Source organism: Eptesicus fuscus, chromosome 25 (genome assembly GCF_027574615.1).
Source record: "Eptesicus fuscus isolate TK198812 chromosome 25, DD_ASM_mEF_20220401, whole genome shotgun sequence".
Classification (NCBI taxonomy): Eukaryota; Metazoa; Chordata; class Mammalia; order Chiroptera; family Vespertilionidae; genus Eptesicus; species Eptesicus fuscus.
In genome coordinates, this window is record NC_072497.1 from 2,598,856 (window position 1) to 2,617,128 (window position 18,273).

The following is an 18,273-nucleotide window of genomic DNA, read 5'->3' on the forward strand; positions in this document are numbered from 1 at the left end:
TGGGCCCTGATCATGACCTTGACTAGAATTGAACCCGGGACCCTTTGGTCCACAGGCTGACGTTCTGAGCCAAACTGGCTAGGGCAAGGAGATGAATTTTAAATCATTTCTCTCCCTCCCGCCAATGATGAAACATCAAATGCACCTCGCTTTTACAAAAGACCTATCAGGCCCACGCCAATGCTGAAGGGGACCATGGTGGACGTGGCAGGAGAAATGGAAGTGGACGAAGGAAGGCTAGGCAGGCGGGCAGTTAAGTGCAGAGGCCAGATGAGCAGTTGCATCGCTAAGGGCTGGGAGGTGAGCTGCTTTCTTTCACAGGCAGCACAGCTTCCCTATGGGAAGAAGGGCCCAGCCCGGTACCGTGGGACCTCTCCCTCCTCCGCAGCGGGAGCGCGGTGGGGGTCAGCTAGCACAAGTGGACACAAATACTCATGGAAATCATAAAACAGATGACTTGTTTACCGACTCCCTGAGGACTCAGGTCAAGTGCCCTTGACTTAAAAAAGGGATATCTGGTGAAGCAGCAGTGGTGGATAGAAACTGGTCACTGGTAGAGGGTGTTGGTCACAAACAATAGTTTGGTGTGTTTTTTTAATGAGTCAATTCACATGCAAATTAGGAAGCCAAGAGGTCACTGTACGAACTTACCAACAAAATATGACCATTCTTACTTGAACCATCATTCCCTCGTGTGTTCGTCCTATCTCTGTCCCCAGAGAAATCACCTTCCTTTTCCCCGTTTCCTCGCTTTCCCTCCGCAGGGACTGCTGAAGGGCAAACATTCAGTGATAACAAGCACAGTGAGAGCTGCTCACCCACCTCCTTGGTCTCCCACAGTTGCTTTGGCAGTGGCTTGGGAACGTTTAACAGATTCTCTTCTTTCAGGGAACCAGGGAAAGTCATCGCTAAAGTGGGGGAAGCACATTCATTGCGTTAGATGGCAGCCATCCCAACACCGGCCAAAGAAATTATCTTTGAGAGAGAAAAAATGATTTCACAAATATTTACTGTTGTTCTCAGAGAGAGACCAGAAGACAAGGGAAAGGCCAGCCCTCAGGAATTAGGGGACCTGATGCCAGGCAGGGGGTTCAACATTAGAAATTAGGGTTTGGTGACCACGTGCGCTCCACTTGGACTGTCATGTCATGACTGTCTGTTTTAGCCCCACACAGGAGACCCATGGGTAACAAACCCCAAAAAGAAGTCACTTAAAATGGACCAGCCCAGTCGGTGTGGCTCAGTGGTTGAGCATTGACCTACGAACCAGCAGGTCACAGTTCGATTCCTGGTCAGGGCACATGCCTGGGCTGTGGGCTGGATCCCCAGTAGAGGGCATGCAGGAGGCAGCCAATCAATGATTCTCTCTCATCACTGATGTTTCTCTCTCTCTCTCTCCCTCTCCCTTCCTCTCTGAAATTCATTAAAAAAAAAAAAAAATAGGGACCAAAATTTCAGAGTAAATTCTGAGAAAAAGATTTGAAAAGTGGAAAGAAAAACCCTACAATAAGTTTCTTTTATCTTATTTTTACTAACACTCGGGATCTGATTGCATTGGTGGCCTCTCAGAATGAGTTAAGGAGGGTGGAGGCGCTGTAACAGAGCCTGATGCGGTGCCTTCACAGTCAGCCTCACACCATCAGGACAGCCTCCGCTCCTCCTCAGATATCCAGGCTTATCAGCCGCCCCAGGTCTCTCTCCTAATCGTGATATTCAAGCCACTCTCTTCTGAAGAACTCATTTTGTCCACATCCTTGTTTGATTTTCTTTTCTTCAAATGCTACCTAGTCTAACTCTTACTATGAACGGCTTTGGAAATGTGAAGCCCACAAGGGCAGGGCCTTGATTTTATTCAGCAGCATTTCAGCACCCGGGGTGCTGGGCACAGTGCCAGCTCAACCCTGGCTCTGCAGTGACTCTCAAACTGGGCGGCGGGAACAGTAGGTTTGCGAGCCTTTATAAAGCAATACAATGAGGCACTCGAGAATAAACAATCGCTCTCTACGGCACTGACGGATGATAGGAAAAGTTTCAAGGGCTGAGTGAGGTGGCTTCGTGCCTCAAGGTTACTGCTCATAAGAGGTTGGTCACAGGAACATGGCTGGGGCCGACCAAGGCCTTAAAGAGGACTGCTTCCTTAGAGAAGTTCACTGATTTTAGTCTTCGTCTCCAAGATTTGTTGAGGATTCCTCAAAGGATCCATTGGGGGGATGAAAAGAAGCTTGAAGCCAATTACCGTATTTCCCGGTGTATAAGACGACTGGGCGTATAAGATTTTCCTGGGTTAAAAAGTCGTCTTATATGCCGGAAAATACGGTATTTATTTGTCTTAGTGGATGTTTACTGAAGTTTCAACTTTTCATGATGTTATTCATGGCCTAAAATGGCTTGCCCGGAAAAGGACTCAATAGGATGACGGTAGAGAATTGTGCCTCTGGTTCGAGATGCGCCTCATATAGCATACTCCCCGTGAGTCCTTATCTCTGCAATTTATTATAAACCTAATTTAGTTGTTCACTTTCAAATTGCAAAAACTAAATTTCAAGATGGTGAAGATTTAGGGAAAAGGAAAAAGTGTCTGGCCCTGAATGAATAAACGAACTGTATCAGATCCTCACTTATCACTGGCTTTGAGCGACATTTCAGCAGATCTCCAATGTCACTGTAATCGGTTTTACAAATCTCAGTATCTTCTGCAATCTCTGCAGTTTCATTTTGCAGTCGATTTGCAGTTTCCTCGCACTGCTTATTTACGTGTGTCAATCACAGAGTCTCAAAACTTTCTAAATGGGCAGAGACAGGCAGCTGAGGACGGAGGAATACTGGAATAACTAATGGTATAAGTGACCAATTCATTAATATTTTCTTTTTCCTTAAAGATTTCTTATTGATTTTTAGAAAGAGAGGAAGGGGGAGAGAGAGAGAAACATCGATGTGAGAATGAAACATCAATTAGCTGCTTCCTGCACACCCCCTATTGGGAATCCAGCCGGCAACACGGGCATGTGCCCTGATCTTGAATAGAACCAGCAACCTCTAGGTACAGGGGAAGATGCCCAACCAACTGAGCCACACTGGCCAGGGCGACCAAGTCATTAATATTTTCATGTGATGACAACCTCTGCTTCCCTGCATACCCCTGTGACTGGGATTATGGGGAACCAGATGATGCAATCTCACCACACGCTTCCTTTCTCGTGGCCTTGGTCATGAGTAGCCCTAATTTAATAGAGCATCTCAGACAACTAAACTAATTTGTAGTTGTCAGCATTTTGGGAAGTTCTGAAACATGAGCATCAATTAGTTCACATGTTGAAAGGAGGTCATGTCAACTGCCATCAGCATCCCGCCCAGCCCAGAAGCAAGACCAGTCCGTACCTTCCCCAAGTCCATTGTTCTCACCATCACAGAAACCTGGTGGGAAAGAAAACAGATACTTTTATATGGCGCTTTCCTTTTCCTTTATTCATGAATTTGTCGCTCTTTCTGATTTGAAATTGAATTTTTAAAATTCTATCCATTTTGGTTCACTGATTTGAGGTCCAGCTAAGATCCATGGGCCTTTATGCTAAAATTAAGACAGATATGGTTCATTTAAGCCTAAAGTTGGTTCCTATCTACTTTTCTTCTCCTTTAAAATTATCTCACTCTTAAACTGTCCTGAGAGAACAATTTTCAAAATCTGAGAACCTCTATTCAGCTTACAAAATAAAGTAAGGATCGAAACCTCTTCCAAATGCATCGCCCACTAGGAAGGGCAGGTAACTGCTTCACACTCGCCCCACGGGCCCAGCGGAGCAACGGGAAGCTCCATACTGTGTGTTGTTATACATACATTTCTTGCAAAGAGTCAAGTTATCTAAAAAAATCATTTATCTGAAGTCTCAGTCAACTTAAAAAGTGTATGTGATAGCTATTCACAGAAATTTAAAAATCTGACTTTGAATACATTCTAACCAAATAAAGTTGTTGTTTTTTTAACATTTTGGTTCTTTTCTTTTTAAAGAAATATGTTTTCTTTTTTTCTTTTTTTTAAAGAAAGAGAGAAAGGGAGAAGGAGAGAGAGATAGAAAGACCAATGAGAGAATATCGATTGCCTGCCTCCTGCATGCCCACCACTGGTGATCGAACCCACAACCCAGGCATGTGCTCTGACTGGGAACTGAATCGGCAACCTCTTGGTGCATGGGTCAATGCTCAACCACTGAGCCACACCGGCTGGGCCGAATAAAGTATTTTTAATCCATAAAATACACTGCTAATGACAAGTACAGTATATCCAATTGCTCTAGGCTAAAACCAAAGACTTGTGCCAAGAAAGTATGGTTATTATTCTCTTTAGAGACATCAATTATACCAAGTGAGTTTTCAATATAAAATCAGGAGAAATTTTAAAGTTCTAAGCCTTTAAATATAGGCTTACTTATTTAAAGTTTCAATGTTTTTGGGTAAGCTTAATCTGTAAGTTAACCTGTAGGTTAACCAGATTAGTCTATAAGAATGTAAACTAAATATCTAACAATCATTCACTCAACATATATTAAGTTCCTACTAAATGCTAGACGTGGCAGGTGACAGAGTGTAGGGGTGAAGACAGAACCTGGATACAAATTCTACAGCCAGAAGATACCAAACTTTAGTGGAGGCTGGGTGCCTGGCCAGCACCAAGAGTCCCCGGGAGCAGGAAGAGGTGTCAATAAATTGAGCACATTCATAAAGACAGAATTTCTTTCAGGCTGATAGAAACAGAATCTAAGTCAGTGATAGAAAACTTTATGTTAACGCACATAAAGACCACTTGGGTAAGCTTTTCAAAGCAGATTCATGGGCTCAATCCTCAAAGCATTTTGCCTCAGAAGGTGTAAGAATGGGCCCAGGAATCTAGTTTTTTTAAATCACCCCAGAGGACTCTCCTTAGACGGTCCTGGCCGATGAGAGACTTGGCTAGGCTATCGCTTCATGGTGCGTTAATGCAGCTGAAGAAAGGAGATGTGAACAGAAGAACATCAGGAAATGAGGTTCAGAGGCAAAGGGCCCGCTCTGCAGTCGGCCCTGTTACAAGGAGGAAAGAGGAGCTTTTCACTCACGTTTTGGGGCCTTCATATTGCCAAGGGCAGAGAACGTGACCATTCTGATCATGACAAAGTGATAGCCCGATCACCAATAAAATCCTCGTGTTATACAGCAGTCCACCATTGCTTCTCTTTCTCACCAAGAAACCCATCACTCTGGGTCTAATGAACAAGGCTGACCTGTCCCTGCAACACGAGGACTCAACCTCGTGAAACGGCCCAAGAGGGGAGCAGACATTCCACGCGACAGGCCATTAGTGTCACCGCCTCTCCGTCAGACTGGAACCGAGGAAGGCTTCACGGAGGAGGTGGCACCTGAGTTAGACACTGAGGGTAACAACGAGGATGATAATAACAGCTGCTAAGAGTACTGTCCGCTGACTATGTGCTGGGCCTTAACACAGGTGATCTCACGCCATCCTCACAGCAACTCTCTGAGGCAGGTACTAACCCTCCCGGTCGCACTGCTAACTAAGTTTTGGGTAAGCTTTTTAAAGCAGATGCATGGGCTCAATCCTCAAAGCTTTTTGCCTCAGAAGGTGTAAGAATGGGCCCAGGAATCTAGTTAACTTAAACTTAGTTAGCAGTGCGACCGAACTCTGGCCTGTGCGCCTTCAGAATGTCCACCATGCTGTGCCTGAGGGGCTGGACATGGGAGTAAGGTGGGAAGGGATGCGCCGTGGGAAGACAGGCGGAGGAGGGAGATGAGGCTTCACTGAGAGAGGAGTGAGTCTGCATAAGGCAGGACATTCTGGGTCTCCGCTAGAGCAGTGACGCGATTCAGCTACGCTTTCTTTCTTTTTTTAAAAATTAATATATTTTATTGACTTTTTACAGAGAGGAAGGGAGAGGGATAGAGAGTTAGAAACAACGATGAGAGAGAAACATCGATCAGCTGCCTCCTGCACACCTCCCACTGGGGATGTGCCCGCAACCAAGGTACATGCCCTTGACCGGAATCGAACCCGGGACCCTTCAGTCCGCGGGCCCACGCTCTATCCACTGAGCCACACCGCTTAGGGCTCAGCTACGCTTTCGAGAGGTGGTTCTGACAGCTCAGTGTGAGAAGGACTGAAAGGCAGGGAGACCAGGTGGAAACCAAACAGAATGGTCCAGGCCGAAGGCAGGAAGTGGGGAGAGAGAGAGAGGGCAGGTGGAGGCACCGCAGGGGTAGACTGAGCGCGACGTGGCTGCTGAGAGGTGACAGGGGTGCGACTGAGAATATAAAAGACAACCCCAGGTTTTGAGTTTAGGTGACCAGAAAGATGGAGGTGGCAGCAGCAAGCTCACGTGACCAACATATACAAGCCAGGATTTTTGCCGCTGAATGACACAACCATACACAAGGGGCTACCAGTACAAAGGAGCGGGTGGTGATGGGAGGTCTGCACAGAGGACACGCACTCGCATCGGTCCAGCGGGGATGGCACAGCAGGGACCGAGGCTGCACCTGTGAGACTTCCTGGGTCGGAGCCACGAGGTGACCTCCTCCGTGTCCCCTCTCCCGGCTCCCAAGCCTGACACATGGGGAGTGACTCCCAGCGCAGCCCCGATTCACTGAGTGGAGGAGCAGCAAGAGGTGGATGCTCTAACCCAGTGGCTCTCAACCTTCCTAATGCCGAGACCCTTTAATTCAGTTCCTCATGTTGTGGTGACCCCCAACCATCAAATTATTTTCGTTGCTACTTCATAGCTGTAATTTTGCTACTGTTATGAATCGTAATGGAAATATCTGTGTTGAGAACCGCTAGCAGGGTCACCTAAGACCATCGGAAAACACAGATATTTCCATTACGATTCATTAACAGTAGCAAAATTACAGCTATGAAGTAGCAACGAAAATAATTTGATGGTTGGGGGTCACCACAACATGAGGAACTGTATTAAAGGGTCTCGGCATTAGGAAGGTTGAGAACCACGGCTCTAACCAGAGGGGGTCCTTTAAGAAGCCCCTGGGGCCTCAGCCTCCTCATTCTGGGCCCTCCTGCCACCGAGGGGACGCTTTTTGCCCTCTCTATGACCTGGGATGCTTGCCCTCTCCCTCCCATCATGCACAGGCTCACTTCCTTCAGGGTTATCTGCATTTGAAACTTCTCCTTAACCAGGCAGGTCAAAGCGTATCGCATGTTGAAGGTCACTGACATCTGGGCCTCTACCGGACCCAGAGGAGGAGCTCAGGGTGCAGAAGACAAGCACCCGACGCGCATCAGCCTGGGCTCTAGGACCCTCTGAAAGGATGCGGGCCCCCGGCCTCCTCCCCAGGCCGGCCGTGAGCCCGGCAGAGTGAGGGGACGGTCCTGGGCGCTGGGACAGGGCATGTCAGAGAGCCCGTCCCTGCCGCCGTGTGTACGCGTGTGCGATGATAACTGAACGGCACGGGCTGCCAGGGCGAGGATCAACATGTCCTTTCAGAGATTCTGGCTAATTAAACAAGAGAAAATCTAACAATCTTGATTGGTTGTATCCAGGTCTATTGCTGCCATTTATCTCAACTGCTCATCACTTACATCGAACTGTCATGACGCTCAATAACCATCATGAAAATTACTACCCGTGTATCAGAAGAATGGCTTGGTTTTCTTGGGACACAAACCGCTCATTAATGCATCCAAGTTTACTGCCCATGGAGTTAAGCAGATGCTTTTTCATCCGCTCACAACGAGTGGGAACACTAATCGAAGCTACATCATTATGCTCAGGAAGGTCCCCAGAGGCAGAGCAGTTAATGTTGCTTCTGCTACGAAGCCCGACTCTGGGCTCCAATTACATTTTCCCATCACTTGCTTCATCTTTATTTGGTTGGTCCTATAATAAGAAATACCTTTTTGCAAAGCTAGTCGATATTTTTAAAATCCAAGAGGAAAAGAAAAGGAAAAACTTTAATGAATTACAGGGGGGAAAATGCATGAAACGATTTAAAATAGCTCCCACCAGCAAATAGAATTCTCCAGAAATAATTCCCATCCTTGGAGACTTGACTAATATTTTAAACACACTGGCTTTCCCATGTAAACACGTCCATATTTGGATGTGTTTCTGAGATCTGCGATACTTGCAGGAGCAGCCACGCGGTCCAAGCTGGAGGGCAGCCCGCCCTCGGGGCTGTCAGATTCGTGGCCCAACAATGTTTAACTGCTGAGGTGACAAGGAGCGCCCCTGATTCTCAAGTCACCCCAGAAAGCCTGCTCTGGGTGCCTTTCTCTCTCTGCTCTTCCTGTCTGCCGGGATCAACACTCTTTTGCCTTCTCATCCATCCTCTCACCGCCTGACACTCCTCACCTCGTCCCTCTGAAGCCACATCTCTCTTGGCATAAACGCTTCCCTCAATCGGCACTTTCTTTAGTTATTTTCTTTTCTCCTTGCATGCAGCCTCAAAAGGTCCTACTTCAATTACCTAGGATTTCCTGTGCTCTCTAGGCCGTCAGCCCTTTCTGGAGTCAACTCTGCCAGAAGGAATGGCAGAGGCAGAAATCAGCTCTGCATTCGGGGTCCCAGGTCCAAACCCATCGGTCTGGCTCCCTCCCAGTCCAGGGGGGCTAAGATCCTGCCGCAGTCACAGGGACCCCACTGATCGCCGGCTCTGATTCTGCTGGGTTTTGTTTATATCTTCCCATCTCTGCCCATCCTGAGCTAACCTCCCCACCGCCCCAGGTACCCGATTCTCTAACCCACACCCGCGTCCGACATGACCGCCAGCTTTCCTCTCCTGTCCCCGTGGGTGGAACCTCGGCTGGATGGCCTTCCCCAATTCTGAAAGACCCTACACTTCACAAGCAACAACGGTTTGGTCACCTCTGATTGCACGAGGGAACAGTTAGTACTAAGACCTGTCCTACTATGTGCAAGAACGTAAGGCCAGCCATGTTCTCATCAGAAGGAACAGACCATTAGGCTTTAACTCAGGCGTCCTCAAACTACGGCCCGCGGGCCACATGCGGGTGTTTTTGCTGTTGTTTTTTTTTTTACTTCAAAATAAGATATGTGCAGTGTGCATAGGAATTTGTTCATAGTTTTTTTTTAAACTATAGTCCGGCCCTCCCACGGTCTGAGGGACAGGGAACTGGCCCCCGGTTTAAAAAGTTTGAGGACCCCTGCTTTAAATTGACTAAAAAGTGAAGAATCCAGAAAAGCTTGGCTGAAGATTGATTTGCGTTTCAAGACCAAACACATCGTCGTTCCTGTTTGCGGACAAGGGTCGATCTGGAGTACGGACTGGCACATGGAAGGGGCCATCAGAGCCACTGTTCCTACTAGATTATACCCCCCGAGGGGCAGGCCGGGCTGTGGCTCAGCGAGCCAGCCTGTGGCACGTGCAGGCTGATGCTAGCGAGTTTCCCTGTGGTTTCTCCGCACTTCCCAGCGCTGAGGGCTCCTCGGCCAGGCCCAGTGCTGCAGGTAAGACCAGTAAGATGCTGACTTCAGGAAACCGACTCTGAACACGGGAGAGACACAGGTGCCGAGAGAGCCACCTGCACGCAGGAGCTTTGGGATGTTAGAAGGACAATTCTGGCAAAGAGAGGAGGCCAAGGATGGCCCCACAGAAATGATGACAAAGCGGAGGGTGTTGATCAGGCAGGTCAGGAGTGAGTTATGGGAGGAAGAGATGAGAACAGAATGAGACATTAGCAGGCCCCAATGTGGTCCTCACGGCTGACTTGGGGAGTGAGGAGAGAAGCGGGGGGGCGGGGGGGGGGAGAGGTCCTGGAGCTCCTGTCATTCCAGCCGAGACTGGGGCTCTCCTGGACGGAGGGGGCACGGAGGACTGTACGCAGGAGACTGTGATCAGACGTGAGTTCACTCTGGAAGCAGATGGCAGGAGAAGGCTTTCCCACTCCCGCCGCTCCCGCTCTCTCCTCCGCTTCACTCACTCTGGAGGCAGAACGATGGTCTACCTGGCAAAATGGGGAACAACGGGGCAGGCGGTGCCCAGCCCCCGTCCAGTCCCTCTCCTCCTCAGGCCCTCTCTGCTCGACCTGCCCTTCAGCCTGACCTCACCCTCCCATGGCACTCGGCCTGGGCCAGGCTGCCGGACAGTGGGCTCAGTCATAATGGGCATGGAGCCAGAGAACATCCGCATCCTCGTCTCACTAGTAAAGACATTTAGCTTCACCTGTCACCTCTGATTTTATTTCTCCGTTTGCTCAGATCCTAGGTGAGAAAAGAGGACCTTCAGATAAATCACGTAAAACTGGATGAGAAGTATATAGGCCCGGAAGTGAGGAGACCGGGTAGAAAGCCACGAGGAGTCCACATGAAAACGATGAGTGGGAGGAAGAAAGGAAACGGAGGCCCGGAGCGGCTGAGGGGGGAGAACCTGCCATGGAAGAGGCTGCAACCAAGCATGTGACCTGTAAGCGCCACTCATCCGCCGGAGCGCACACACCTCCCCGCCGCTCCTTCTCGGGAGACCACCGGGCTGGGGAGGGCATGCGCCAGGCAAGATGCCCCAGGACAGGCAGAAGCAGAGCCGCGGCGGGCAGGGCCGTGTGTCTTACCCATGTACGCGGCCGGCCAGGCCGGCTGGCCCCCTCCTCCATAGGGGTCCTGGGGCTTGGTGCTTAGAGCACTCGTGTGAAGAGCAGAATCAGAATTGGTCCTGAGGGGGGAGGAGAGAGTGTGGCTGAAAATCCGTTTTTCCTTCGTGACAACGCAATAGTCTCTGCTGAACATCACCAACGGGAGAGAAGGTCAGGATGATTCTTGCCGATGATCCACGCAATGAGGGATCGGGACCTACCTGAAGTCCCTCACATCAGTGACAGCCACTGAAGATCACCCACACCCCACATGACTGTCATCTGTGCTCGCACAGCTTTACACCTTGAAGCCGCTGGCACAGCTGACTGGTCTATTTCAATAAGGCCTGGGAAATGGATCAGTAAGGCCTGGGATGCGTGGCTTCCTCCAACCCCTGCCCATCCTTCCTCCACTGAGAGGAACTCCTGTCTGAAGGCTCACCGCTGCAGCGGTTCTCAGACCCTTTCGGGGGCAGTACAAATCCAGGGACTTGCAGTTAACACTAGAATGACCTTTGCCCCTTCGCTCGTTCTGGTGAGCACAGTGGAGAGTGACAGAAGCCGTGTGACATGTGAAGTCACTGCCCACTAAATGCATCGGCAGAGGACCTAACTTTGGTCAAGGGATTCGTAGAAGAGATTACAATGCCACTCGTCTCAATACACTTTTCTGTTTTGGAAAATGTCATTTTGTTTCTTAAAGAAATATTTATGTGAGCATGCGATGGGTTTATTATTTTTACTTGGCTATTTTCAAATTCATGAATAAGTAACATTTAAATATCTCTCAATTTAATTTCTAATATCAATAGACAAATCACCATAGATACACCGACACAAACAGACACTCTAGGGTCTCCCTGGCTTCTAAGGTGGTAAAGGACAAAAAACACAGGAACCGCTGATCTAGAGCAGTGGTCGGCAAACTGCGGCTCGCGAGCCACATGCGTCTCTTTGGCCCCTTGAGTGTGGCTCTTCCACAAAATACCACGTGCGAGTCCTAGCCGGTTTGGCTCAGTGGATAGAGCATCGGCCTGTAGACTCAAGGGTCCCAGGTTCGATTCTGGTCAAGGGCATGTACCTTGGTTGCGGGCACATCCCCAGTGGGGAGTGTGCAGGAGGAGGCTGATCGATGTTTCTCTCTCATCGATGTTTCTAACTCTCTATCCCTCTCCCTTCCTCTCTGTAAAAAATCAATAAAATATATATTTTTTAAAAATACCACGTGCGGGCGCGCACATACAGTGCAATTGAAACTTCGTGGCCCATGCGCAGAAGTCGGTTTTCGGCTCTCAAAAGAAATTTCAATAGTTGTACTGCTGATATTTGGCTCTGTTGACTAATGAGTTTGCCGACCACTGGTCTAGAGCGTATTTCTGGAATTCCCCAGACAGCTCCAACTTCTAAACAGCCTCGATTCCAAGAGATGATGGTTGTCTCATGCAGGTCGAGCTGTCTGCCATAAAAACGACGTGTGGGCTTCCAATCAGCCTAAAATGCGTCTTTGTGGCCTGTTCAGGTGATGGCCTCTTGGCCTCATTGCCCGTGGCTGTGGTCCAGACCAGGGAGAGGCGGTCAGAGCTTGCGTGTTGCAACAGGAAGAGCATGGGCTCGGGTCAGAGGGCCCTGGGTTCAGATCCAGCTCCTTTCGAGTCACAGAGACTCAATAGAGAGTATCAGATGCAGGGAGATAACTGGGAGATGTTGTGTTTGTCTCTTTTGAAGATCTAATTGGCTTTATGAAGTGATTCATGAATCGGGCAGCATCCCCTCTAGCAGCTAGAGGGGGCCCCCTGGGAAAATTTGAATACAGGCTGGTATTAATGATATTAATGAGTTATTGTTAATTTGTAAAGTGCAATAATGAAACTGCGGTTACGTTCTGTTTGTTGTAAAAGGTTCTTACCAGCCTTAAACTGTTAGATATATTTATAGTGAAAGATTATATCTAGCCAGCTGTGGGATGGGGTGGGGGTTAGAGAAGAAATGGCAGAATGCTAAAGACTGAAGCTGAAAGATGAGCACAAGGGACTTCGTGTAACTCTTTTCCTTTTTGTGTATGTTTAAAATTTTGCACTATAAGAAGTTTTTTTGTGTTTTTTTTAAATCCCAGTTTCATCATGTATTAGCTAAGTGGCCTTGGACAAGTCATTAATCTCTTAGAACAGAAAACAACACACAAAACCTCGTTCTTATAGGACGTTATCAGGATTGACTAAATAACATACACCCCAAGAGTCCTAACAATAGCTAACGCTTACTGAATACATACCATTCCCATGTATTCTCTTATTTAATCTTCATAACCGTCCCTTAGTGCAGATACTATTATCTCCCTTTTCCAAATGAGAAAAGCGAGCACAGAATTAAATAACTTGTTCAAGGTCACATAGAAAGAGGCAAACCCTGTAGCCCAAGCATGTCAAACTCGCAGGCCGCGGGCCGCATGCCTCCTTTATTTGGCCCGTGTTAGCCTTTGAGTTTGACATGCTTGCTGTAGTCTCATCCCAGACCTCATGTTCTTAACTGTATTAGTCTGTCCTCAGTGGACATTCAATAAATGGTGAGGGGTTTGAGGTTTGTTTTCTTAACACTTCATATAAACACAATTAGTTATGAACAGACTCTGGCAACGAGGCACTATATGAAGAGCATCAGGGCGATCAAACGGATTGGTTTCTTTCCAAGTTATTTCTATTAGGAAGCAATGCCTGTACCTGTTAAGCGCAGATGTCAGCCTGAACCCAGGATGCTTTTCTTCCTTCCAAGGACGCTGTTGCCTTTAAACACAGAATAAGATAAAAAGGAGTTCAATCCACAAGAAGCAGAGCAGAGACTCAGACGTGGGTCTGAGAACTGACTTTTCCACTCGCCTGGCTGTGCAACCTCAGGAAGTCCCTTCAAAATGCCCGTGTTGCTCATCACGATGAAAATGACATCAGACTGAATAATCTCTCTGGTTCCTAGGATTTCTGATTTCTATGATAAAACTGCCCCAAATCTGTGAGAATGGGACTAGCTAGCTGGGCATATAGAGTTTAAAAAGGTGTGGGGCAGCCCTAGCCGGTTTGGCTCAGTGGGTTGCGAGCTCGATCCCCATTGGGGGGCGTGCAGGAGGCAGCCGATCAATGATTCTCTCTCATCATTGATGTTTCTCTCTCTCTCTCCCTCTCCCTTCCTCTCTGAAATCATTAAATATATTTTAAAAATATGTTTAAAAAAATAAATAAATAAAAAGGTGTGGGGCAAACAAACACCTTTGAAACCTTTTTAAAAAATATATTTTTATTGCTTGAATTTCATGCACCGGGCCTCTAGTATAAGAATAATAAGTCAGAGTATTCTATTGGCAAATATATTCCAAATATGTTTCTATTTGGCTTTAAAAGTGAAGATCTAAATAACTTTTCATTTTAGACTTTCATATCAGCCTATGATTACACATGAAAATACTTAAGTTTTGTAAGAGCAAACAAGATTCTGTTTTATATGAGAAATTTCTGGAACAGAATTCAAGGCAGATAAAATAGAGCAAAAGTTTCTAAAATGAACACATGCCCATCTTATCTTTAAAATAGGGTTTGCTTACCTTGGCCAACTCTCGTCCAGGGGCTGTGAGGAGTAATTGGCTCCAAAAGTGCTACCATCAAAGTAGAATTTTTAATTAAGGAAAAATAAACGTAATGAAAAGGTGGAGCAGAAACGAGGCGGGGAATTACGGAGAGTTACACTGCGGAGGTTCTGGCTCTTTATCTTTCCCTCTCCACCCACCAGCTCTTCCTCGGGTGCTCTTATCACTTCCCCTGGAGCGTCCACACCTAACCAGGGCCATCTTCGTGTGATTCACGTGGGCGTTTCTGATTTTTCATGTCTGCAGGAGCTTCTGTTTTTAAGAACTCCCTCCACCCCCACCCAAACCTGGTAGGACTGTCGTTCTGCGCAGGCCTCCCTGCCTCTCGGGAGGGACCCAGGCCGGGTCTTCCCATCCAGGTACCTGACGCTCTAGGAAACAGCGAATGGTTCAGGGATGAGCTTGTGACACAAACAGGAAGTCCTTCGAGGGGAAGAAAAAGGGGTTCCCCCAATTGAGGGGGTGAAAGCCTGTCTACGCATGACAACAGCACAGCGGGGGCACTTCCCTGATACAGTCTCAATGCTGCTGCGTGAATCCTTGGCTCTAGCCTTTGGGTGACATAAGCCGGTGTTTCCTTTTTCAAGTCACGCAAGTACTGTTACTAATAACCATCAGCTTGTGGAGAGATGGGAACTTCCTTAAGTGGTCAGGGACTCCGCTCCACAGATTCTGTTCTTCTGTGGGCCTCCCACGCCTTGGAGCGTGCACCACGTACGTGGAGAAACCAGCACGCCCCTGCACCTGCACCCACAATGCAGTGGAGAAATTTTGGTGAATTCAGTCACTACACCCAAAGAATAGTCTTCTAAAACATGCTTAATCATATCACCCTCTTGCTCAAAAACCCTCAATGATTCTCTTTAAAAGAAGCCAGCATGCCTGGCCAGTGTGGCTCAGTGGTTGAGTGTCAACCTATGAACCAGGAGGTCATGGTTCGATTCCCAGTCAAGGCACATGCCCAGGTTGTGGGACTTGATCCCATGTGGGGCGTGCAGGAGGCAGCCGATCAATGATTCTCATCATTGATATTTCTCTCTCTCGCTCCCTCTCCCTTCCTCTCTGAAATCAATAAAAATATATCTTTTTAAAAAAAAGTCATCATGCTGGACTCAGGAGGAAATAGGACCCTTGATGGAGAAGGGAGTGGCACGAAGGCGAGACTGGGCCCCCCAGGTGAAATGTGGGCACTGAGCTAATGAGCTCCTAACGATTTGGTGAAATGTCCCCTTGCCAGGAGAAGCATTCTGATCACAAGTTTCGCTTCCTGTGTATTAGCTGTGTCTTGTCTAGTTATCTCATTGCTTAATCTGAATTGAGTCAATAAAAGAAAACAGATTTTCCAAGAGAGACATTTCTTTAACACTAACTATTAGGCTTAATGGTAGGAAGGACAGATTGGAAGAGACCGCAGGAGACAGAAGAGGAAACGGTGGTAAAGAAATAAGAAGGTCCGCCCTAGCCAGTTTGGCTCAGTGCTAGAGCGTCGGTCCCCAGACTGAAGGGTCCTGGGTTCAATTCCTGTCGGACGCATGTGCCTCGGTTGCAGGCTCGATCCCCACTCCATGCGGGAGGCAACCAATCGATGTGTCTCTCTCACTGTCTCTCTCTCTCTCCTTCCTTCCTTCTACTCTAAGAATCAATGGAAAAGTATCCTCAGGTGAGGATTAAAGTCGGAGAAAGAGAAGCATCACATGATGTCACTCATATGTGGAATATAATGAACAACATAAACTGATAAACTAAAATAGATCCTGAGACACAGAAGCATTGAACAGACCATAAAACCTCAGGGGAAAGGAAGAAAATGAGGGTGAAGGGGGCGGGGAGTGGGGATGGGAGATCAACCAAAGGACTTGCATGCATGCATATGAGCAAAACCCATGGACAGTCAGTGGGGAGAGGGAGGATGTGCGGGAGGGTAGGGGAACAAGAGGGGAGAGGTCAATGGGGGAAAAAGGATTCAATGTAATACTTTAAACAATAAAGAATTATAAAAAAATAAAAATTAAATAAAAAATTAAAAAGAAAAGAAATAATAAAAGAAAAGAAAAGAAGTGAGAAGGCCCTCAGAGACGGAGCAGATCAGCCTTTCAGCCGGCAGAACCATCAGGCAGCAGCTTCTGAATCTATAACCTGTGCTTCTTTCTCTTTCCCTTAGAATCTGGTGACTGTGTGTCCAGAAAAGCCTAATTTCACCAAGCAGCAGCTCCCCACCTCTCTCAGCACCCTGCCATCCCTGAAGTCACTGAGTCCAACGATCCAGTCCTGGAAATACAAATTAGACGGCAGCGGTGTGACAGTAACCCCGTGACCAACCACGGGTTATTCCAACGTGGTGTAGTCAGCAGCGCGGCCTTTCTGACGTCCATTCGACGGTCTATCGTGCTTAATGGAGAGCACCAGCCACCTGGGGGCTCCAGTTGGGAACCTCAGGGGCCCCCGCATCCGTTCTCCCTCCCCCCATGTCTCTGCAGTCCTCTAGGGGAAAGTCCCTCTCTGTTCCAGCCTCAATCCATCCACAGGGGACTCCTACCCTTCCCCCTGGGGGAGTGTTAGAGGGAAAGTTCTTACTCACTCTTCCCCAAAGGAAGGGGAGTAGCTCGGGTGCTGATAAGAGAAGACATCTGGTGGTGTTTGCACGCGGGTGGGGCCGCGGAGCCACAGACGCTCCAAACCAGCCCCACCCTGCCTCTCGGCGCGGCCTGCCCGTGGCTGGTGCCCAGAGCAGCCTTCTCCTTTTGGCTTCCTGTTTCCATGTGGCGAGTGCACCTGGGGCGGCTCGGGACCTGCCCTCGGAGGCAGTGGGGGTGCCGTCTTCTCTCCTACCCTCTGACACCCTGTTCTACCAGGGGCAGAGTCTGGGGACAGGCCTGTGGCCTTCCAGGCAGCTGGTGGGATGGGAACTTGGAGTCTGCTTAATCCAACCCTCCCTCCCCACACACACACCCCGCACGATGAGTTCCAGGGACAGGTTTAATATATAAAACTGGTCACAACCGGGGGCCTTCTAATTTCTCCACCCACGTGTTCACCATCACTCTACTTCCTCTGGTCCTTTCCCCTCCAACGCTGACTAGCAGGACCCATCTGAAAGTCAAACGTGGCATCTTTTTGAGTCTGTGCACACACGAGAACATCGTCCTGTTTCTCTTAGCGTGCGAGTGACAAATCGGTGGCACGTAGAATTTTGAAATCTGAATATTTTTCCCCTTAAAACTCTAAAAACCAGCATTTCCTTGTCCTTTGAGATGAAAATCTCTAGTGAGTGTGAGGAAAAAAATGGGTTTTGTGATCAAATAAATTTGGGAAAACCCGGGTTAAAGATAAGAATACGAAAAAAAAAAGTTTTAATTGATTTTAGAGAGAGGAAGGGGTTGGGATAGAGATAGAAACATTGATGAGAAAGAACCATCAATCGGCTAGCAGCCTGCAACCCATGTATATGCCGTGACCGGGAATCAAACCAGTGACCTCCTGGTTCATGGGCTGATGCTCAACCACTGAGCCACACCCCCCGGGCAAAGAGGTTTCTTAACTGGCGGCCTTCTAGAGCCCCCCTACTCACTGAGGAAGAGCACAGACCATGCACTTCAAAGAATGGTGTTCTACAAACCAACACCCTAAAATTTCCATCTCATTGTGTGAAAAGAATCAAAGCCAGACCCATTCCAGAGAGGAGAGCCATTCCTAATCGCCAGGTGGTAAGGCATCTCTTCCCGGCTGTTCACACTAGTTAAGATGCAGTACATTGCCGAAACCGGTGTGGCTCAGTGGATAGAGCGTCGGTCTGCGGACTGAAGGGTCCCAGGTTCGATTCCGGTCAAGGGCATGGACCTTGGTTGCGGGCACATCCCCAGTAGGGGGTGTGCAGGAGGCAGCTGATCAATGTTTCTCTCTCATCGATGTTTCTAACTCTCTATCCCTCTCCCTTCCTCTCTGTAAAAAATCAATAAAATATATTTAAAAAAAAAACAGATGCAGTACATTCTCAAACCTCCTCGGGAATATATATCAGAAATGTTCTAAACATTTGCTTTACTCTCTTTCTAAA

General features: G+C 48.0%; 1 protein-coding gene across 2 annotated transcripts in view; it reads right to left on the bottom strand.

The window, feature by feature from the left end:
* Positions 1-18,273, bottom strand: part of CRTC3 (CREB regulated transcription coactivator 3) — a 102,019-nt gene that overhangs the window by 17,333 nt on the left and 66,413 nt on the right. For both annotated transcript variants that reach the window (XM_054713269.1, XM_054713268.1), the window contains exons 4-8: positions 14,178-14,239; positions 13,306-13,368; positions 10,568-10,668; positions 3,379-3,414; positions 823-908 (exon numbers count right to left, since the gene is read on the bottom strand). In XM_054713269.1, coding sequence (XP_054569244.1) covers positions 823-908; positions 3,379-3,414; positions 10,568-10,668; positions 13,306-13,368; positions 14,178-14,239 — 348 coding nt within the window. The remainder of the gene's footprint in view (positions 1-822; positions 909-3,378; positions 3,415-10,567; positions 10,669-13,305; positions 13,369-14,177; positions 14,240-18,273) is intronic.